We start from the raw sequence: 24,295 nt of genomic DNA, 5'->3' as shown, positions 1-24,295 counted from the left end.
AAATCAGAATGTGAGCTCCTTGAAGGGACTGGGTTTCTTTTCACTTGAATTTGTATTTAGTGCCTGGCACGTGGCAAAAACTTGTCCACCTTCCTGCCTAGAAGAGAGGTCGCAGGGATCCCAGATGATAAAGCTGTCAGCAGAGACATTGTTAGGTAACATAAGGACACTTCAGAAAGAGAAAGGACATAGAGATCTTGAAGTCCCAGAGACAAATTGCCTTGCGCTCATGGGATCCCTATTCAGGTGGATCACCATTAGTATATGTTGGTGTGTATCATCCTCCGTTGATGTTGGGTATTTTTATAAAGAGTACATTTCAGGCTTCGAGGGGAATGATGCCATCTTGTCAAAGTATTTCTGTTTTGCGCTAAATGTGTCTACTGGAGGCTCCTGGAATTTAGTTTTAGAAGTAATGACCCTTTCAAAGGTACTTGAAATTGGAGTAGTACCCCTTCTTTGGGGGACTCAACCTGATACTGTAAAGGAGGGCTGCACTTCAGGGACTTGTGATTTTCTAATGGTGTAAGTTAAAACCCTTCTACAGTATGATAGATGCTATTTAGGAGTTCCTGTGGCTGAACATTTTAGCATCCTCTAGTCAAGTGGATCATAAATGGGGGGCATTCTATTCACCACTCTCCCTCGATGACTAACCAGTTCTGAGTGTGTCTAATTATACTCTCGGGCCGGCCGCCCTCTTCACAAGGACTTGGTCTGAAACTTAGTCAAATGACTTGCTAAAATCTTGATATGCAGCACCGACGGCATTGTCCCATAGTCAGTAACCGGCTTCCTTTTTATACGTCGGTCCAGGCAGTAAAATGGAAGCTCCCTAAGAGCAGCGACAGGTTTTATTTATTATTATTATTATTATTATTAATTATTTGGATATCTGATTGTATAGAACACTTAAATATTTGTCTGGTCGAATTGAATTGAAGAGTAATCGTAACATCTCACGGCCGGGGTTTCCCTTGTTCACTGAGGGCTCCCGAGCAGAAAGAGAAGCTGCCACTTGTTCTCATCCTCAGTATTCCTCTGGCTTCCATCCCAGTGCAGGTGGAAGGAGCGCTGGAGGGAAGGGATGGGACTGAGTAGAGGGAAAAGTGGGAGCCACCCCTCTCTCCCGCCCAGAGGGAGGAGGGGGCGCCCAGGGCCGAGGTTTTCAGGCTTTGAGCTCCCGGGACAGAAAGTTGAGCGGAAGCATGAATTCAAATTCTTCACTTCTCTCCCACCTCAAAGTGAGAAGTCCTTGCGGGGCCCCTGACTATGGGACTGACTAGATGCCCCAGGTGCAGCTTTCCCTTGTATGATCAACAACTCCGGAACAGCGGGAGATGCTCGGCGGTCACAGGCGAGGTTGCACAGCATCTGCGGGGAGCAGATTCCCTGGGGTGGGTGAAAGCTCGGGCCAGGGGAAGGATGCAGGGAGAGCCGCACCGGCTGTTAACGGACTCCCGAGGGATCCCCCTCCTTGCCCAGTGAACTGCCTGGGAGAATTGCTGCTCCAGACCTTACTCTTTCACCTCTTGCTCAGCGACGGGCCTCAGAGGAAGGAAGCCCGCCTTAATGAATCGCGCTTGATTCAGCTGGGCCGGGAAAGAATAAGGTTCCATCCCCACCCTTTCGGGGGTGACTGTGCAGCTTACGTCAGGGAGTTTTGAGTTCATTCTCTGGCACCAGGACTTTATTTTCATAACAGCATGAAGTTCAGTGGAGCTGGAGTGGGCGTGTCCTCGCCCCTCCACCTTTCCCCCACCCCTGAGCTCGCTCTTTCCCTCCCCTCCACTCCCCGCCCTCTTCCGTCTTGAGTTGCATTTATAACTGTTCCTGGGGTCAAGTGAGGGATTGCTGCCCGAGAGCCCAAGGCTACACACTAACGTTTCTGGAAGGAGCCCATTATCCCCCAATTTCAAGCCACTTCCCAAAGCCAGGGGTAAGTCAGGCCCACGAGGGCCAACACTACCCTGTAGCTTTTTTGGAGTTAAATAATAGCTTGGGGCTTGAGATACAGTCTCAGGATGCTAGGATGGGGACCGCGGAGGGACCGAAGAAAACGAGGGCAGAAAAACCTGTAATGGGATAGGTCTGCCTGCGTGAAAAAACTCTCAAAAGAATTTCTTTGGCTGGTTTTACGTTTGATTCTTTTTTGGCTGTACTTTCAAGACTCAGAAGTAGAGTTAAAAACAAAAACATAACGAGGGTTCTGATTTTCTGGGACTCAGGTACGAAGTTCTGAGGGAGGAGAAAAGCTTGCAAGAAACCTATACCCTAACTTTGGTCAAGGTAGACGTAAACAATTGACTAGGTCATTTGGAGCCATTTTTTTCGGATTACAAACCTTTAGCTGCCTGGGAAGTGGAGAGTTTCTGGCGATGATCGAAGGGTAGAATAATGATGGTTGGTCCCCGGTGCCTTGTTTTCTTCGCGCTTAATTTTCTTTTTTTCTTTTCCCAATAAATTCTCCAGTAAGCTGTAATCTTCCCTGTGCTCAAGGTGGAAAAGCATTATTTTTCATCCTAGAAAAGTAAGACCTCCTTTTTTTCATTCTGATTCTCTGTGAGAGATCCCAAAGGGTACATATCCAACTATGCTGATCTAAATATCCTGATATAAAAGTGGACTATTGTACTTTGATCTTTTAATCCCATTGGGTGGCAAAAGCCAAGACAATCTTTGCTTAGAGATCACAATCAGGCTGGGGCTGGAGAGAAGAGAGCAAACAAATTTAGCTGTAGATAACACGGGTACACGTGTTCTGATAGTCCTTGCTCCACGCTGCTCCTACTTCTAAACAGTGATTACAATGAACTGATTATCTGCTAATGATTTGAAATATTCTGATTAGTTATCTTTTATGATTAATTAAAGTGAACCTATAAGCATCCCTAAGGAAAAGTTCATGTTAAAGGGAAGTCTGTTTCATGTCAAAGGAACGGACTAGGTGACCTGTGGAAGTCTTGACTTCCAGTTTTGTGTTTTGATCAGGCTATCTTCCTCTGCAGAATACTAGTATAAATCAATTCCTGGGGCAGAACTTTTGAAAGCTTCAGAGAGCTAGATATAAGGGTGAGTACTAATTTGTTGAAGGGGATATTCTCATCACTGCAGATTCTCTTTCTAGGAGTGCTTAAGGGGTTGAGGCCCATGGAAGGGGGTCAGAATAGATTCTACTTGGTAGGGGATTAGTTTACTGAAGCTATGAGAGCCGCACCCTCCAGGTGTATGTTGGTTGTAGCCTCCTGGTGGAGAGAGGTGAGGGACACTAGGTGGTACATTGGTACATAAAAGAGTCCCTCCCAAGGGTGTGTAAACCCACAGAGTTCTTTAGCACTCAAACAGGAGATCTGGCCAAGGAAGATTATAGCAGTTCAGTGTGGTTTAGTGCAGGGCTTCTTCAACTTTTTTCTACTTGCAATCCCTTATCAGCAGAAAATTTTTTTACATAACCCATGTATGTATGTATGTATGTATGTATATACATACATATATACATATACATATACATATATATATATATATATATATATATATATATATATATATATATATATATATATACATTCACATGTAGAGAAGAGAGGCAGTTTCACAGTGCTGGAGAAGATAGCTATAGAATGTACTAACACTAGACACTACTGATTTCTTTCCTAATGTTTTCTAGTATCCTAGTTTTTGCTTTTCTGATCATAAAGTCCATATTAGCTTATTTGAGTTCTGATGAGGTTAGCAGTTAGCTGGAGAGGTATATATATATATATATATATATATATATATATATATATATATATACCCCCACATTCAGTTATGAGACCCCATATGAACCACAGTTAAGCTGCAGTTTAGAAGAAAAGTGTATCAAGAAGGTAGGTTCTAGTTTCTTTGCTAAACTATTATCTGTGCTTTTGTTCCGTACTGTCTGAATCTGTGGATCATACTGTTCATGGCATTTTCTTGGCAAAGATACTAGAGTGGTTTTCCATTTCCGTGGCTGGTGGATTAAGGTAAACAGCCTAAATGACTTGCCCAGGATCACATAGCTAGTGTGTGACTGAGGTTGGATTTGAATTTGGGTCTTCCCGTCTCCGGGCCTAGCCTTCTATCAACTGGGCCATCTAATTAGATCGATTAGTTTTGTAATTTTGGGCAATTCACTTGGCCTCTCTAGGCTTCATTTTTCCTCATTTAGAAAATGGAAGATTCAAAGTGTGGAAAGTCAATCTGAGATCAAACCAGATTAAGAGATATTGGGGAAATGTTTAACAAAAGAAATAAAAATACAATGCAACATAGATAATATTAATTTGTGGTTTTCTAAATCTCTCTGTATAGGGCAGAGATCCCTTTCTATAGGATTAGATGAACTCTATGGATACTTTTATCTCTGATATTCAAATATGATAATTCTATTGTCACCTGTGGCCCAAGGTACAGATTCTTAAAACAAAAAGGGCTTCAGATCTAGATTTATACAGTCTGAATTTGATTCCAAGGTAAGTCAGTCTTTCCCCCTACTCTATCCTTCATTACATCCCCATTCCTGAGTGGAACTTCTGGGAAAATCTCTTTTTCACAAAATTTAAGTATGCTCAGATCTAGAATCTACCCCTGAAGGGATCAAAAGCATCCCTTCTAGAAAAGTACTCAATGGACAAAGTAGCAGATGACAGATATAAAAGATCTATTTATTTTCTCAATCTCAAAAGAATTGCTTAAAGGAAAAAACTAATAAAGATGTATTAACGTATTTTAAACACTTTGTGCAACTGTTGAATAAATATTTCATATTCACCTCAGATTTGTATTGTCTTACTATGAACTTCTTGGCAAGTCAGGGCATAGTTTAAGATTTAGCCCTACTTCTGCAGAATTTTCCTGGTTATTTTTTTCTGGCAGTGGTTTATCTTTGAGAAGAAATACTGTTATAGCAATTTACTTCTCACTCTCTGCTCCCAGGATGCTCACTGACTTATTTGTTCTCCAGTTTGAGGAATCCTAATTTGAGAATACAAGAAAGTCCATTGCTTCGGTCTTCTAGGTGAGTTCTAATTCTGGAATTTTGGCCTGATGGACAATTACTTTGGAATTCACATGAAGAGAAGAGAGGCAGTTTCACAGTGCTGGGTTAGGTAGCTGTAGAATATACTAATACTAGACACTAGGTGCTTTCCTGATTTCTTTTCTAATGTTGTCCAGTGTTCTACTTTTTGCTTCTCATAATAAAGTCCATATTAGTTTATTTTTGTTCTGATGAGATTAGCAGTTATCTGGAGAGGTATTTGATCTTTTGGTGGCTTTTGCTGGATAATTTTCTCACAAATGATATATGACGAAACTCAATCCTCTTGTTTTAGTCAGACATTTTTCGTTAATTACCTTTCTGGATTAACATATTTCAATAAATGTTTTATAGAATTCTTATAAGATTTTTTTTGGATATGTGCCATTTTTTGATTCTCAATTTCCATGGAGATGGTACCAATGTCTGGAGTAGGATTATGCCCAAAGGAATCCCACCCCTTTCTAAGAAGAAATGACACCTGGATATCATTTCAGAGATTGCTATGTACAGAGGGTCCTGCACTTATGGTAACTAATGAGTAACTGATGTTAATTATAAGGACAACATTAAGTTATTCAACATTTACTGAGAATATACTAGACAGAAAACAATGTATTCAACAAGAAAGAGAGAGCAGTCCTTTGTACAAAATAAGTACTTAAGAAATTTTTGATGAAATTTAAAGTACAAGAAAATTATACAAGAAATTTCTAGTACAAGAAACAACATTTAATTAAAAAGATAACATTGATATCATATCATAGTATTTAAGTGTTGGAAGACACAGAGATTATATAAACCAATCTCTTCTTATAGAAACCAATTATTATATATCTTATTATATAAACCAATCTATTCTTCAACACATAAATGATCAAAGGGTATTTCTCAATGTATCAATATCATATGAGTACTGTTCCTTTGGATGGTGAGAGAACTGCAAGACTTTGTTGTCAAAGGACCAAGTGAAGAAATTTGGACTGGTTGAACTTGGAAAAAAGAAGGCTTAGTGGGAAGATCATTACTATCTTCAAGTATTTGGATGACTGTCACGAGTTTTAGAGGAAGAAGACATTTTTATAATTGAATGTAAGAGAATAGAAAACAGAGCTAAGGGTGGAAAATACATAGAAGTAATTTCAGGTTTGATGGAAGGAAAAGCATCCTAATAATTGCAGTTGCTCAAACAGAACGGGTTGCTTCTGTAGGTCATGGATTCCCTGTCATTGAGCTCTGCATATCTTGTAGAAAGTTTGCTTTTTCAGATGTGGATGAAACTACATTCACTCTGAGGTCATTGCTAATTCTCATATTCTGTGATGAATTGGGAGGGTATGGTGTTAGAGGGGGCATCAATGTGTATACAGATTGAAATCTCTAAGTATGAGGGCCGGTTCTGTGGAAAGAAAGCCTGAGCCAGATACTGAAATTCTTGAGAAAAAAGAGATTGCATGTTGATAGATTACCACAAATAGTGTCTGAGTTGGGTGAGATAGAGAGATAACCAGAATCTCAAAAAAAAGGAGAAGTTGCTGAAGATCTGAAAGCAACAATAAAAAACAGAGAATGTCTATTCCTCTTCATAGGAGAAGGAGCACCAGGATGAAAGATTAATGATGAATCTGGATCTTCAGGAGGAAACAAGGTTTCTGAGTGTTTGTTCATGATTAGAACAGAGTTCCAGAAAGCCTAATGGAAGGAGAAGACTTTCTTTTAATAATATTTTATTTTTCCAATTACATTTAAAGATAGTTTTCAACATTCATTTTCATAAGATTTATTACAATTTTTTTCTTCCTCCATTACCTCCTTCTCCCCAAAGCATTAAGGAATTTGATATAGCTTATACATGTATAATCAATTTAACATTTCCATATTAATCATATTGGGAACAAAAAACCAGAAATAGAAGGAAAAACCATACGAAAGAAAAAAAACCCCAAAAAGCGAAAATAGGATGCTCTGATCCCACATTCAGTCTCCATAGTTTTTCCTCTGGATACAGATGGCATTTTCCATCTCAAGCCTATTGGAATTGTCTTGGATCACCACATTGCTGAGAGGAGCTAAGTCTATCATAGTTGATTATCACACAATCTTGCTGTTACTATATACAGTGTTCTTCTGGTTCTGCTCATTTCACTCAGCATCAATCCGTGGAAGTCTTAACAGGCTTTTTTGAAATTATTTCTTATAGACAATAATATTCTACTATATTCATATACCATAACTTATGCAACTATTCCCCAATTGATGATCATCACTCAATTTCTAATTCCTTGCCATCACAAAAAGAGCTGCTACAGACATTTTTGCACCTGTGGGTTTTTTTTTTTTTCTTTCTTTTTTATGATTTCTTTGGGATAGAGACCTAGTAGTGGCAATGCTGGATCAAAGAATATGCACAATTTTTATAGCCCTGTGGGCATAGTTCCAAATTGTTCTCCAGAATGTCAAAACTCCACCAACAATATGTTAATGTACCAGTTTTGCCACTTCCTTTCCAACATTTATCATTATCATTCCCTGTCATCTTAGTCAAACCGATAAGTGTGAGGTGGTACCTCAGAGTTGTTTTAATTTGCATTTGTCTAATCACTAGTGATTTAAAGCATTTTTATATGTCTGTAAATGGCTTTGACTTCTTCCTCTGAAAATTGTCTGTTCATATCCTTTGACCATTTCTCAATTGGGAATGAGTTGTATTTTTATAAAATTGACTCAGAGCTGGTTTTTCAACTCAGGTTTCCTAATCCACTGTCCAGTACTTTTTCTTGTCATAGGAGCCTTCTTCAGTGATTCTTAATTAACATTTTTATGCTAAAACTAAGTAAGCATGCTGAATCGTTAAAAATTTGTTTTTTCTCTCAAAAATGTGTATTTAAGATTCTTCATTTAACTTCTGGGATTTGGAAAAGCACAAATTTGGAATAAGAAGAAACAGTTTGGAATTCTGTCTCTGTGCTATTCTATGAATTAGCTGGGTGATCACTTAATCTCTCTAGCCTTTACTCCCCTCCTCTATAAAACAAGGCTCTAAGATGCTTTCCAATTCCAAATCCTGTGTTGCTAAAATTTAATATATGAACCTCACAGGAATATAAATTAGCACTTTTTTGAAAGAGGTATTTTACCATATGTTGGTAATGAAAGGTAGTTGAAAAAGCCCCCTTTTACAGCAATGATTATTGTGATTATTGTTATTGTTTCAAATAATGCTTCAAAGACAATTAATGGTCCCCTCCCACCTCTACAGTGGAGAAGGGTACATCAGAACTGAAAGTAAATTGTTATTCCCTTACCTTCTAGAAAAAAGAAAGTACTTATTCTTTTTTTTTTTTCCTGCTTAGTGGTTGTAAGGATCTATCTCACATCAACTTCAAAGAACAATCTCTCTTCTGTGGTCCTCTTGACCAGTTGTTAAGACATTCATTGCAGGTACCAAAGTGAAGGCAAGAGAGGAAGGGCAAAGACATTAGGGGAGGAAGAGTTTCTATATGGTCTTCTAGGAAAATCTCTGTTATCAGTGTTAAGTTCATTGGACAAAACCCTACTTAGTCTTGAGAGCTGCAAAATTTAGTTCTCCTTATTTACCTACCAAAGTTAAAATTACCTGCCAAGAAACTGGAAACTGAGTGGATGTCCATCAATTGGAGAATGGCTGAATAAATAATGGCTTTGAATGCTATGGAATATTATTGTTCTATATGAAATGATCAGCAGGATGATTTCAGAGAGACCTGGAGAGACTTACATGAACTGATACTAAGTGAAATGAGCAGAACCAGGAGATCATTATACACGGCAAAAACAAGACTATACGATGATCAATTCTGATGGACGTGGCTCTCCTCAACAATGAAATGATTCAAATCAGTTACACTTGCTCAGTGATGAAGAGAGCCATCTTCACCCAGAGAGAGAACCGTGGGAACAGAATGTGGAATACAACATAGCATCCTCTCTCTGTTGTTATTTGCTTGCATTTTGTTTTCTTTCTCAGTTTTTCTTTTTTTTTTTTTTCTTCTTGATCTGATTTTTCTTGTACAGCAAGATAACTGTATAAATATGTATACATATATTGGATTTAACATATATTTAAACATATTTAACATGTATTGGACTACCTGCCAGCTAGGGGAGAGGGTGGGGAGAAGGAGGGGAAAATTTGGACAAAAGGTTTTGCAAAGATCAATGTTGGAAAAATTACCCATGCATATGTTTTGTAAGTAAAAAGCTTTAATTAAAAAATAAATGAAGATATAATGAGAAAAAATTAAAATTACCTGCCAAAAAACCAATTATCTTCATGGGAATGAATGAAAAGATTAGGGAAGGATTCTTCCTGCCAGACTCTAACTACTCTTAGAGATCAAGGAATGGGAGAAGTAAGTGTTGAAAACTGAAATGAAATTTTAAGCTGACATGGAATGTGATTCCACTTGCTCCCTAAATTGGACTTGGTTACTGGACCTGCCCACCTCTGACTACTGATCCCTAAATTTCCTTACAATCACTCAGAGGGAATATGTGGACAGATTATCAAGTTCATGAAAAACTGGAACTTGTAAAAAAGGAGAGATTTTTTTTTCAAGGAGATGTCTTCCATGGGTTATCAGGTAGAAGAAATTTATAATATGTTTTTCTTGAAATGTAGCCTCTCAGAAAATATTTGAGTGGGTGAAAGAATAAACACGTTAATGACAGGGGGATCCTGTTCCATTTGCTTAAAATAGAGGGAATTCTGTCTCCTCTTCCTCTTCTGCAATAGCAAGAGGAACTATATACCAGGGATGTTCATTAAAAATGATCAATCATATCTCTAATATTTAGATGTCACCTCTGCTTATTTCATTTATATCCTTCTTCCTTCTATTTCTCATTCTCTTGAGAAAATATCAGAACAAAATCTGGATCCTTTTTTGTCCTATTCCTTTTGACTGCTGTACACAGTGGAGTTACCTCAAAGAAATAAGGTCAATGAAGTCTAGCCAATTAGACATGTGTGTGTGTGTGTGTGTGTGTGTGTGTGTGTGTGTGTGTGTGTGTTTTGGGGGGGGATAGAGGCAGAATAGTAGAAGTATATTGAGATCATAGGGTGTAGTTTATAGTGTGCTAAACCCGAAGTCAGGACACCTGGGTTTGACTTCCACTTCAGATACCAGCTATATAATTAAAGGCAAATCACTTATCTTGTTAATCTTAATTTCCTTTATCACATTACAAAACAGGTTTAATAATGATTATCTTTCACAACCATTGTGAATAAAATACTTTGCAAACCTTAAAGTGCAAAATACATGTGGGTTATTATTATTATTCCTAAATTGTTCTGTCTACTATGAGCTTGAGTAAACTGGACAAAAAAGAGTGTCTGGGAGATACTTTGATCTCAGACTCATTTTCTCTTTTACTTGTATGGTGTACAGATACTTAGTAAATGTTGGGAGTCAGAAGACAGAGATTTCACAATTAGTGTTCAATAGATATTTATTGTGCAAGGTATTATGCTAGACCTGGGAAATATAAAGGAAAAATCAAAAAGCTTACATTCTTAATGTAGGCCATTGGCTTTGAATGTGAAGCAAGCATTTTGCGATTGGGAATTAGAATTTAGGAAGGAATTTAGGTTATATGTAAATTAATATGCATAAATTTATGTACATGCATTTATAGAAGAGTACATACATATGTGTATATATAGGGACATCTATCCAGGTATATATGCATGTATACATATGTATATACACACCTATAAGTATATATATATGTGTGTGTGTATATATTTCTATGAATCTCTCTCTCTCTCTCTCTCTCTCTCTCTCTCTCTCTCTCTCTCTGTCTCTCTCTGTCTCTCTCTGTCTCTCTCTCTCTGTCTCTCTCTGTCTCTCTCTCTCTCTCTCTCTGTCTCTCTCTCTCTGTCTCTCTCTGTCTCTCTCTCTCTGTCTCTCTCTGTCTCTCTCTCTCTGTCTCTCTGTCTCTCTCTGTCTCTCTGTCTCTCTCTGTCTCTCTGTCTCTCTCTCTGTCTCTCTCTCTCTCTCTCTCTCTCGTTGCTCAGATTTAAAGCACAGACTGGGATTCAAACAATCTTGGGAGTTTGTCACTCTTTTTCTTTCTTCCTCCAACATCACAATTTATCTAATTCTATCTCAACTCAGGATTTTCCTTGGGAATCAGTATTCGCCTATAATGTCTATGTCTCCATAATAAAAGAAAATAAGCCTCAAATTCTGGGCAAATACCCAGGATTGTCAGACATTTAATATAGGACAGGCTTTATTGGCCCAATAGAAAAAAAAGCAATCAAAAGGATTTGTACTCAAGTCCATAATTGGGAAAGCCATCTCTCCTTGCCTCTTTGGAATATCCCATTTTTCCAAGGACACCTCTCTCTCTCTCTCTCTCTCTCTCTCTCTCTCTCTCTCTCTCTCTCTCTCTCTCTCTCTCTCTGTATATATATATACTATATGTGTGTGTATGTATGCATATTTATTCAGACTTAAGGTACTACCTTACTTTGACATCTTTCACATTCTTGGTTGCTAGAGAAATAAACCACTCTACTCTAGAAAATTGCATTTCAACCAGAGATCTTTTGGATTGAGATTATTACCAGTGGAAAAGCATTTTAATAGTGAAAACTTCCCCATTCCCTGCACCTGAACAATCTACTTAACTCCTGGTATCGGTGAAGGACAAGATTCATCTCCGATTCCATATTTTGGCTTTGTTCCTTTATTTCTTAATTTAAGCTTCCATTTGTTCCAGGATTTGGTCCTATCTAGGAGCTCCCCTTTCTTCACTATCTCAGGTACTTTGCTGATAGAGCTGTAAGCTCTTTGAAGGCAGGGACTATTTTTCTTTTTGCTTGTATTTGTACCCAGGATGCTTAGCCCAGTATTTGGAACACAGTGAATGCTTAACAAAATATGTGTTGCTTACCTAACTGGTATTCTTTTCTGTCTTTGAATTCTTCTTTCCCTGATCTTTTTTCCACTCTGGTCCCTTTAACAATAGGTATAGATTCTTAATGCTTTTCTTTAGCCATGATGATCCTTTCCTATTGCCCCTTCCCTCCCTTTTTTCTGAGTAACACATGACTTCCTGGTTGAGAGCATGCTGTTGGTATGCTGGTGGAAGAAGGGAGGGACTGTTTATGATATAAATCACAGAATCTTGGGATAGGAAGGAGCCTTTGACGTCATATAGTCCAATTCCTATCCGAACGAATATCCCCTCCAAACTATTTCCAACAAGAAGGTTAGAAACTAAGGAATTGGAGAACGTTTTTCCTGGGTCAACTATTTGCTCCTGGAAAAAGGTCTTATCCTTTGAAACGTGACTTCAGAATCACACAAATGTTAATGCTATTGGTTTATAGTCAGAACTTCCTCCTCACAACAATTACTTTCAACAGTAAACAGGAAAAAAAAGTTAGAAGTCTGAAAGTTTATTCATGTGACAATGTATTGTGTAGGTAGGAATTAGAAACAGGATTCTGTTATTTAAAATTAAAACAATACTGACAAGAAAATATAGAAGCTTTAATAAAAGAAATACCCAAAGAATAAGATATGAGTAGCTAGCTAAGATAAGTTATCATAACTCATGGTACTCTGTAGAGAAGCCATTCGGCCCGAAATGAAGTCTAGCTGCTTTTTAGTACGTTGCTTTGCATTTAGTGGAGACTTAATAAATGTTTGTTGAATTAAATTTGATTTTAAGCTGCCCATGGAGCTTTGTAGTAATATCTATGATAGGTCCATTATGACCCATTATATTATTCATCTTTTCCAGAACAACTGCACTGCTCTCCCAAAGTTTTCCCAATATAACCATTCACTGTTGTCCTTAATCTGCTAGGATTTTGGCATCACAGGCAACGGGAAACTAGGAAGGAATGAAAATAATTTCTTGGGAGATAGGCTTAAAAAAAAAAAAAAAGCAGAACTCTGACTCATATAGCCTGACTCATATGAGGGAAATAAGGCTTGTGTAACTGGATTGATGTACTCTTTCTTGATTATCCCTTGGTGGATTTTGCTACCTCCTCTCTTGATGACAGATTGAAGGTGGAGCCTTGAGACTCTTACTTTACTTGTTTTTATTTATTTTTTTTTTCTGAAAAAGAGAATGAGGGGCAGCTAGGTGGCACAGTGGATAGAGTGCTGGCTTTAGAATCAGGAGGATCTGACCTCAGACACTTATTAGTTGTGTGAACATGGGCAAGTCACTTAACCCTCATTGCTTCAAAAAAAGAGAACTAGAAAAGACAGAATAAAAAGAAATGACCTATACAGAGAGCTAGTAATAAATTTGTAGAGAGTAAGAGAGTTCTTAGCTGCTCTTAAAAAATTCAGAAACTAGACTCGGATTAACAGTATCCTAGGGTACTGAAAAGTTTGGCAGATGTGATTGCTGGACCATTATTATTAGAGATTTTTGAATGATTAAGGAGGTATCATTGGACCCCAGATAGGCAAGGAATAATGGGAAAAACAGTGAATTTAGAGACAAAGAGCCTGGATTTAAATTTGCCTTTATAAACTTTAATGTCTTCATCTGTAAAAAGAGATATTTGGACTAGATGGTCTATAGAGTTCCTTTCCGCTCTATGTCTATGATTACATGATAACAATTTTTTTTTTTTTAAACGGAGGAGGATGGAGTCTGGAATCCCTGGCAAAAATCTAGAAGGTACTTTTAAAAGGATGGTTAGTGAACGTGTAAGAAAAGAAAACTGTAATTACAAAAGCCAGAAAATCTTCTTTAATTTCATTACTAGACTAATGTCATTTCCTTTTTTGATAATATTATTTTACAAGTAGGTAAGAAGATTGTTTCTAGATACTATTTATCTAGATTTTCGTAGAATATATTTTTTAAGTCTGAATCCTTTATTATCTCTTTCAAAGTTTTGTCTCCTTTCCTGAGGCCCAGTTAGCTTTCTTTTCTTTTTTTACATTTTAAAAATTAATTTTATAATTATAACATTTTTTGACAGTATATATGCATGGGTAATTTTTTTACATTATCCCTTGCATTCATATCTATTCCGAATTTTCCCTCCTTCCCTCCACCCTCTCCCCTAGATGGCAGGCAGTCCCATACATGTTAAATGTGTTATTGTATATCCTAGATACAATATATGTGTGCAGAACCGAATTTCTTGTTGCACAGGAAGAATTGGATTCAGAAGGCAAAAATAACCTGGGAAGAAAAACAAAAATGAAAACAGTTTACATTTAGTAGAATATTTGACAGAGTCTAATTTGCTCTTCTTATGAAGAAAAAAGAGGGTTGTGAGAGCATTAGTATATTTGTGTTGATTCAGAACAGGTTGAATTGTCAGAAGCAAAGAACATTCATGTTTTGATGTTGACTTGGAAGGTCTCTAGTGGAATTCCATAAGATTCTGTGATTAATTTTATGTTATTTATGATTTTTCTCAGTTACTTGGATAAAAAACAAGAGGGAACGTTTATCATATTTGCAGATGACACAAAGCTGAACTTAACACATCGATTGTGACAATCAGGATTCAAAAAGATCTTTACAGGGCAAGATTTTGGGCTGAATGATGATAAAATTTGGGAAAAATGTAAAGTCATATACAAAGTAAAAAACAGACTTCATCAGTATAATAGTTAGTCTATAGTTTATTTGAAAAAAAATCTGAGTATTTTAGTAGACTGCATGCTCCATATGAGATAATAGAATCCTCAAAGGCTAATCCATAGTTTTTAGGACTACATAGACCTATACTATTCAAAACATTTTTTTGTAAAATCCTGTCCAGCTTTGAGGTGTTCCCTTTTAAGAAGGATGCTGATAATCTGAAGCCTGTCTAGAAAGAGGTGAAGGCAAAGAAAGCACCAATCCCAAGCAATGGGAGGATGGCAAATGAAGGATGGGCTTTGAGTCTCAGATATGAATTATTGTTAGCCTGATGTAAAGATGTTTCAGTACAAGACAAAGAAAGTATCAATCCCAAGTAATGGAAGGATGGCAAATATCTAAAATATGAAATATGGCCTCATAAGCTCGGGTAGGTGTCTAGAGGTGGAAAAATGAAAATCAATTAGTTGTTTCTTTCATTGTTTTCTGAAGACAATAACAATCAAAAATATTTGCTGAATGAAATGTACCAGTAAATTTATTAATCACATTGTTTTCCTGTTATTTAGAGAACGTGTCACTGAAAACATCTTAGTAATTTATGATTTGATCCACATTAATGGTGATTGTTTTAAAGCAAAGTTGTGTAAAGCATGAAGACATAACAAAATCAACACCAGACTTAACCCTTTTAGAACAGTTAGAGATGTGGGTAGACCTTGCTTTTTTGGTTGGGCATCTGTGATTTCTTTTTTCCCACTGAGGATATTCCTTTAAGTCCCAACTAAAACCTTTTCTTTTATTGGAAGCCTTCTCCAGGCCCTCTTAATTCTAGTGCCTTCCCAACTGCTAATAATTTCCTATTATTATATTGTATAGAGTTTCCTTTGTATGCATTTGTTTGTATGTTGTCTCTCTCATTGAACAATACTTAGTACATTGCCCAATACATAGTAGGTGCTTAATAAATGTTTATTAATTGACCGACTGATGCTCCTTCTGTCAATATGGATCAACACTTGTTCTGTAATTTATAGTCTTAAAGAGTTGCCTGGAGGTACCAAGAGGTTAAAAGACTTGTTCAGGATCACATAGCCAGTTAATATCAAAGACAGAACTCTAACCCAGTTCTTCCTGAGTTTGATTTCTGTTTTCCGGATTGGGATAAGGACAAGACTTCCCAGGAGAACTTCAGGGAAGCTCGAGGAGATTCAGAGCCAGGATTCAGGAAGAAGAGGATTAGAGATTTTACCTTTGCTCTGGCTGGAGGCTCCAGAAGCCTCTGCCTGATTGCTTTTTGTAGGCAAACAAAAGTAGCTGAAAAGGTAGCTAGATGACTACTTCTTTTGATCCCAATCTATTTCCTTGGATATCAAGGACTTCTCATGTCTCTCCTGGTGCACCAGGTGGTTTCTGGGAAAATGGTCATGATATTAAACTTTGGAACCAAGGGATTAAAGAATGAGTTCTTTGATTTTAGGACAGGACAGCATCTTATGTATAATTTATGTACACGTGTATGCATATATATATATATATATCTGTGTGTATTTATGTATATATACATATTCATATATATTTAATTAAGTTAATTTTTATAAATATGAGGTTTACTTTAAAAGATCTGTCCAAATTATTATCAGAGAGAAAACATCTTTCTATCACCCTCATATATTTAACTGGGTCTTCTGTAACTATTAATGTTTTACTCCTTTTTTTTTCTCTTTTTCTTCTGTCTAGGACTACTGTTTCAATCATCATGGCTTCTGCTTCACAGAAATGCAAATTCAATTCAGCCTCCATATACTATAAGCTCTGTGACACGGACAAGCCTTGGGGGATTGTGCTAGAGGCACTTGCAGCAGCTGGAGTTGTGACCTCAATCGCCTTCATGTTATCTCTTCTTATTCTCATCTGCAAGGTCCAGGACTCCAGTCGCAGAAAAGTCCTTCCCACCCAGTTTCTCTTTCTCTTAGGTGTGATGGGTCTCTTTGGTCTTACCTTTGCTTTCATCATCAAGCTCAGTGAGAAGACTTGGTCTGCTCGATTCTTTCTCTTTGGGGTGCTCTTTGCTCTCTGCTTCTCTTGTCTACTAGCACATACGTTCACCTTGGCCAAGTTGGTCCGAGGGAAGAAGCCCCTCTCAGTACTGATGACTCTAGGCTTGGCCTTGGGCTTCAGCTTGGTTCAGGACATCATTGCTGTTGAGTACGTTGTCATCAACATGAACAGGACCAATATTCAACTTTTTCCTAAAATGCCAAGAACCCAACTCAATGAAGACTTTGTAATGTTGCTGATCTATGTCCTCTTTTTGATGGCTTTCACCTTCTTCATGTCTTTATCCACCTTCTGTGGTTCCTTTTCTGGTTGGAAGCGACATGGTGCACACATCTACATAACCATGGTTTTCTCCATCGCCATCTGGATAGCCTGGATTACTTTGCTTTTACATGAAACCTTTGAGGAAATTTGGGATGATACCATCCTCAGCACTGCCTTGGTTGCCAATGGCTGGGTCTTCCTATTAACGTACATTTTGCCTGAGTTTATCCTCCTCACCAAGCAACGTAACCCAAGAGACTACCCTGTGGAAGACAACCTTTGTAAACCTCAATTCATGAAACAGAGCTATGGCATGGAGAACAGAGCCTACTTGCAAGAGGAAATCACTCAAGGTAATGTGTGGAAATTCACTTACACAAGGAGTGGGAAAAGATGATTAGAATTTGAAAACTGTAGTGTCATATAGTATGACTCTCATTTTATAGATTAGGGAAACTAGGCATAGAAAATTCAAATGACTTGTCTAAAGTCACAAAGCTAGTAACTAAAAAACAACAGATATTTTTATTCTTAATCCAGTATTCTTTCCATGGTACCATAGTTACTTGTCAAATATAATTCCCAATATTTAAATGACTCTTTCTGAGTTTTATAGCACTTTAACAAATGACCTCATAGAACATTTACCAAAGAATTATGGGGTAAAGAAAGCAGGTATTATTATCCCAATTTAATAGATATAATTTTTAAAAAGTTCCATAGCTGTGTAGTATTTTTTAGTTTATTGCCATCTATTATCATTTATTTCATCCTATTCATGACAGAGGGGAAAACTCTTATTTTATCCTCGTAACAATTCTGTGAGGTATTAGTAAAAACATAGGTAGTTCAAATAACTAATCAAGGACACATGACTGTTATCTGGAACTAGAATCTAGATTTTGTTAGTAGGGAAGGGTAGCCAGATGGCACAGTGGATACAGTGCCAGGCTGAAGTCAAGAAGATCCATCTCCTGGAGTTCAGATTTTATCTCAGACACTTACTAGCTGTGTGATCCTAGCAAGTTATTTAACTGCCTCAATGTTCTTATCTGCAAAATGGGATGGAAAAGGAAATAGCAAACCACTTCAGTGTCCTTGCTAAGAAAACTACTCAAAAAGGTTCATGATTGAAGCAACAACAAAAAGATGGAATTCAATCACTGACTTCTTGGGAGAAAGATGATATACTAATAGAAATTTGCCTACATCTGGAGCTTGCCCTTGACAGTAGTAAAGTTTTGGGCTATCCTTGGTGTGAAAGACAATTTTACCTAACCAGACCAGTAGATGGTTTGGGGACTAGAGGTTAAGACTTTTCAGGGCAGACTAGTTGGGTCTGTTCTCAGTCACCAGTGAGCCTGCCCTCCACAGTGCCATAGCCCTGAGAAACAATCCCTCCTGGCTTATTTCTCAGGATTATTGTGGTTCCCCAATAATCACTTGGAAGGATGATGAGACAAAGGCAATGATGAAAAGGGTGTGTGTGCAGGGAGAGGTTTTTGGAGGAGAGGGAAGAAGTATTTTTTAAATTCTCACTCTTTCTGTCTCCAGATGTTCACAAGCAGGTAAATTTTGGTGAAAGGCTTAAAATTTTAACTGAAATGTTACCTACTATGTGCCAGGGTACATAGCATTACAGTATTTCCAATGCCATAACTTTCCCCAGCTTTAGAAGCTCTGTTTGCTCCACTATACATAGAACAGGGTTTTCAGTAAAAAATTCAAAAGGATTATTTTACTATTTTTTTTTCTATTTAAATTTATTTTATGTTTAATTTGTGGAATAAAACAAGCATTTCCAAAACATAGTATAACAAAAAGATGAATGCACATGAAACTGCAAAATCTACAATTTGCTATTCCTTTTAAATAGACAACAAAGTTATTACAATTCTTTACTCTCCTTTCCCCTGCCCTAGAGATGGCCACCATTAGACACAAATATATATATTCTTTGCATGCTTCTGTTAATCTAGGAAAGTAAAAATGGGTTAAAACCAAGAGTGGAATTCACCCATAGAACCTTTTTGGGACCCTGAAGATTATATCAATAATAATAATAATAGTAATAGTGATGATGATGATAACTAACATTTATGTAGTGTTTACTATGTCCTAGGCATTGTGCTAAATTTTACAAATGTTATCTCATTTGATCCCCACTATAACCTTGAAAGGAAAGTGTTATCCCCATTTTACAGAGGAGAAAACTGAAGCAAATATATAAAAATGACTTGATCAGGATCACACAGCTGCTCTGAGTCTAAGGCTAGTTTTAAATGCAGGACTTCCTCTACCCAGTCCCAGAGTTCTAGATACCTGCCATAGAAATATTCAAAGACTTTGGGAAAGTATTTTTGGAGACTTCCTTGGAAGAGAGGCAATGCTAAGATCAAAGGACATCTTTGATTTGCTTCTCTAGCACATGATGTAATATGACATAGAAATATGATTTTTCCCCCTTTTTCTCTCTTAAAGGTCCTGAAAGTCCTGGAAGCACCCTCTATGCTCCATACTCTACGCATTTTCAGCTGCAGGTAAATTGTTCCCTTTCCTTTCTTCCCCTATGGCACTGGGCATCAGAACTATCTCTTATGCTAATTAGGACTCTAGATCCAAAAGTATAGATTCAATTCTTCTTTCAGTCAGGATACCCTGGAAGAGACTGTGATTGAAGGAAAAACTAGACTAAAGGGGTTCTCATATGTTTTTTTCAATAAAATCTGGGCTAAGTTTTATAAAAATTAAAATGATATAACACCTGTTATGTGCAGGTGTTTCACAATAATGGTCTTATTTGATTTTAACAACAACCCTGAGAAATGAGTTCCCCCATTTTAGAGATGAGAAAACTGAGGCAAACAGAAATTAAATGTTTTGTCTAGGATCACACAGCTAGTAAATGCCAGATTTTCCTGACTCTAGGCCTGGTACTCTAACCACTATACCTCCTAGCACTCTCAGTTTAATAACAACATTGTTACTAGTTTAATATTAACATTATTTCTTTTTTTCAGAGTCGGGATTCTCAAAAAGATTTCTCAATTCCACGACCCAAGACCCGATCAAGCCCCTATGATGATTATGGTGGAAGGAAATAAGACAATTAATGTCACCATGCCAGATGAGAAGATAAATACAAAACAACAGCCGAAACAGCTGAAGGGTTTACAAAGAAATGGGATAAGCCCCAAATATGCCAAAGAAACTGATTAACAGTGGGGGTTGTGGGAAAATCTCCTTCTCTCCTAGCCTCAACTTTCTCCCAACTCTTGGAAAGAAGGGGGCAAACCAGGCTGATGTTCTGGTCAATGTTGTATATTTCTTTCTCCGGTCCCCACCCCAGAATATTTTCTTTCACAAGTAATTTTTGTCAACTCAGGATTAGAATGTCCAGCTAGGTGAGGGAGGCCCCCATTTCAGTATATGAGTGACCTCCAACTTGATCATTCTGAATACATATTTTTGGTTCATTGAACTTTATAAATTCAACTCATTCTTCTCAGGCAGATTGCCTAGCTGTTTTTGTGGTGATCCATGGTCTTTGTGAAAGAACAGGATCAAAAAACTGAGTCTAAGCCACAAAGGACCAAAACCAGCCATCCCAATTCATGCCTGCCTTAATTTACCCCGGCCACTCCCTCAACCAACTCCCTTACATTTTTCTTTCTCTAAGGGCACAATGGACTTCCCCTGCCACTCTAGATTTAGCAATCTCCACAGACCTGCCCATACTGACCTCTTCTTTTCCTTGGCATTATTTCAAAGGCCAAACCCTCCATTTGTTTCCCATTAAATTCCAAGTCTAAATTTTGTCTGGAATTCCCCTTCCAGATGTCTCTTGCTTGAATAAGTCTGATGCTCTTCTCTCAGAAGAATTTGCTCTGTTTTGGAAGCAAAGTTGAGGCACTGACTCTCATTCCTAAACCTAATTGCGCATCCTCTGTAAATAGTCTAATATTGCCTTTAACCCTCCCTGTTCAGTACATGTGTGGTTAGTGTTTACTAATGTAGGTAGACTTTCATTATATATAATAAGTTATTGATCATTTATCAAATGGAATGAATAATAAAAGGTGAGTTAGTAACTGAAGTAATTTATTCTCCACCCCTTCCATGATTAGAGCAAGTTGTGGGGATTATCTCTTCTGGAAGCTAAAACAAACTCTTGCTCAACTTTGGGCAAGAACTTGATGGAGTGAAGCTCTTTCCTGATGGATCTGAATTCAGCAGAGAAGCTGCATCTTCCTTTCTCCTCTCCACATTTGGGACATGAGTGTCTTCCCCAGTGAAGTGGTCAGAATGCTTCTTTCCAGGAAAATGGGTAGCCAGTTTGTATAAAGCCAGGATAGTCATTGGATTATCATGCTTTTTAGGGAATAACAACTAAACTCTAGCCTAAGCCATATGGCGTTCGTCTACCAATGTACAGCTTTAATATTTCTTGCTAAAAGGGATGGGGAGAAGAGAGATTAGGGCTGGGTAGTATAGTGTTTTAGTACTATTGGTTTGCAATTTTAGGTTCTATTGCTCCTTTATCATCCTCTTACAAGAAGGATTATCTATGCCTAGATGTGTATTCAGGGGTTATCAGGAGACCATTGTTTTTAATAATTCTAATGTAGCAAGTATTCTATGAGAACAATATCCCAGATCCAGTTATATCTTCCCATCAACTTTCTAGGGTTACCCCTTTCTCTAATGTCATTAACTCGAGTTTCTACTAGTTATTTTCCTACTCTTGGTTACCAGTGTCTAATAGTCAATTTGTATTTGACTATTTAATATAAATTAGTTTCTAGAAAGGGATATTTATTTTGAAGATATAGCAAGAACAAAAGTACAAATATTTGCCCCTATATTTTGTGGACATATTCTCCCTTTTATCACTTTGGTCTCTGGAAAGAAAGGGCTCAAAATTAGCAATTTCTATATAGCATCACTCTTGCCAAAGTTCATGTTCAGAAGTGGCAATTCAAGTGCTGATATGGTAGGCTGAATTTCTAAAGAACTCATTTGTAGCCTGGGAGGCTGCAAAATCCAAAACTGATTTTAATTGCTGGATTTACATATTCCTGGACTCCCGAGATTCCCAGATGCTTGTTCTCCTGACCTTTTAAAACTCAGAAGGCTACAACCTCCAGATTCATTTCCTTTACTAAAATGAAAAATAAAATAATGAAACAGGCAAGGTACTGATGTCTATATTCACAGAGACTCCCAAGGCTCTTGAATCAGAGTCCTAAGCCATATCCATCAGAGTTTGAGGAGAATTGGTGGTCAAGTTTGTGGTGGTAGTTTAATTTATGTGGCTCATGCTACATCAGGGTTTCATGATGCTTCTGCTAGGCTGGTTTGTCTACTCTGGAGATGGTAGTAAGTAGGGACGATTGATTTCCTTTCCACAGGAGTTATTTGCTTGGATGATAGCTATGAGAACTGGTTTAGAAGCAAGACTCATGGTCTGCACTACACATCTCTCAGATTGGCTAAGATGACAAGAAAAGATAATGATGAATGTTGGAGGGGAAGTGGGAAAACTGGGACATAATGCTTCTTGGTAGAGTTGTGAAGTGATCCAACCTTTCTGGAGAGCTATCTGGAACTGTGCCCAAAGGACTATAAAACTGCATACCCTTTGGTCCAGCAGTCTCTACTGGGTCTGTATCCTAGTAGATCATAAAGAGATCATAAAAAAGGGAAAAGAACCCACGTGTGCAAAAATGTTCGTAGCAGGTCTTTTTGTAATGGCAAGAAACTGGAAAATGAGTAGATGGCCATCAATTGGAGAATGGCTGAGTATGTTATGATATAAGAATGTAATGGAATATTATTGTTCTATAAGAAATGATCATCAGGATGATTTCAGAAAGGACTGGAGATACTTACAGTGCTGATGCTAAGAGAAGTGAGTAGAACCAAGAGGACATTGTACACAGCAACAACGAGATTATATGATGATCAACTGTGATGGATGTGGTTCTTTTCAACAATGTGGTGATTCAGGCCAATTCCAATGGTCTTGATGAAGTGAGCCATCTAAACCCAGAGAGAGGACTATGGGGACTGAGTGTAGATCACAACATAGTATTTTCACTTTTTTTGCTACTGTTTGCTTGCATTTTGTTTGCTTTCTCATTTTTTTCCTTTTTGATCTGATTTTTCTTGTGCAGCATGATATTTGTGGAAATATGTATAGAAGAATTGCACATATTTAACATATATTGGATTGCTTGCTGTCTAAGGGAGGGGGTGGGGGGAAGAGAGGGGAAAAACTTTGAAAACAAAGTTTTGCAAGGGTGAATGTTGGAATCTATGCATATGTTTTGAAAATAAAGTTTTATAAAAAAATAAAAAACAGTATTAAACCGATGGAAAAGAAAAAAAAAAGACTCATGGTCTGGGGGAGGGATAAACTGCTACTCTCAAAGTTTGTGTATCCCACAGTGGGATTATTCGTTTAATTTTTGCAGGTTCAATTAATTACTTCCTCCATTGTCCATCTCTTGGACACACTATCATCCAAGAAGCTGCTGAAAGGCCTATCCATCTAGGCTATATTTTTTTTCTTTAGATTTTAAAACCATCCAATGTGTTAGAGAGTCACAATCTAAAATCTTTTCCCCCCTCCAGATTGCCCTTAAAAGAACTATAATAATGCAGGTTGGTAAGAGTAGTTGGGACATATAACACTGTTTTAATAAGTTCATTTTAATGTAGCAAGTATTCTATGGGAACAATATCCCAGAACCAGACTGGTTCTGTCTCTCCATTAGTTTCTAGGGCTACCCCTTCCTCTGAGGCTATTGACTTGTTTCCATTAGTTATTTTTCTACTTCAGGTTACCAGTGACTAATGGTCCATTTGGATGAACTGTGAGAGCTATGGCACCAATTGTGGCCATATTCAGCTCTTAACCTTAGTTTAACCCTTCCTGGTGCTTTGCAAGCTATCTTGGTGGTTGCAATTATAAAAGGATTGACAATGGTATGAGGAAGATTGGTGTGCCAACATATTTATTGTCCCAAATGTTGTTATAGAATAAACTCTCTACAACTCTTGACTGTGGATGTTTTATATCATCTTCCTTATTTGTATAATAGATGATTTAAAACATTAATTATTAAAGGAGCTTAATTGGATTTTTATGGTTTACAAATTCCTATTGCATTAAATAGATAAATAAATGATCCTTGAATTTGTAATAAACCAGATTTAGGCTTGTCTCACAATGTTTCACAAGTGCTGTGGGTGGGAACCTGGATGAGGATGATGACTTTTTAA

At 37.5% G+C, this 24,295-nt stretch overlaps 1 protein-coding gene across 1 annotated transcript; it reads left to right on the top strand.

Annotated features, from left to right (window-relative positions):
- Positions 1–1,786: 1,786 nt before the first annotated feature.
- Positions 1,787–23,369, top strand: GPRC5A (G protein-coupled receptor class C group 5 member A). The gene is made up of 4 exons (XM_074269134.1): positions 1,787–1,939; positions 16,424–17,361; positions 19,490–19,548; positions 20,029–23,369. The coding sequence occupies exons 2-4, from the start codon at positions 16,443–16,445 to the stop codon at positions 20,110–20,112; spliced, it is 1,062 nt and encodes a 353-aa protein (XP_074125235.1). The 5' UTR covers positions 1,787–1,939; positions 16,424–16,442; the 3' UTR covers positions 20,113–23,369.
- Positions 23,370–24,295: the final 926 nt, after the last annotated feature.

This window comes from Sminthopsis crassicaudata, chromosome 5 (genome assembly GCF_048593235.1).
Source record: "Sminthopsis crassicaudata isolate SCR6 chromosome 5, ASM4859323v1, whole genome shotgun sequence".
In the NCBI taxonomy this organism is placed as follows: Eukaryota; Metazoa; Chordata; class Mammalia; order Dasyuromorphia; family Dasyuridae; genus Sminthopsis; species Sminthopsis crassicaudata.
This window is presented reverse-complemented; position numbering and strand designations above follow the sequence as displayed.

Coding starts and splice junctions, on each gene's coding strand:
- GPRC5A (XM_074269134.1), top strand. CDS start 16,443: ATGGCTTCTGCTTCACAGAAATGCAAATTCAATTCAGCCTCCATATAC. Junction 17,362..19,489: donor GCAAGAGGAAATCACTCAAG/GTAATGTGTGGA, acceptor TCTCTCTTAAAG/GTCCTGAAAGTCCTGGAAGC. Junction 19,549..20,028: donor CTACGCATTTTCAGCTGCAG/GTAAATTGTTCC, acceptor TCTTTTTTTCAG/AGTCGGGATTCTCAAAAAGA.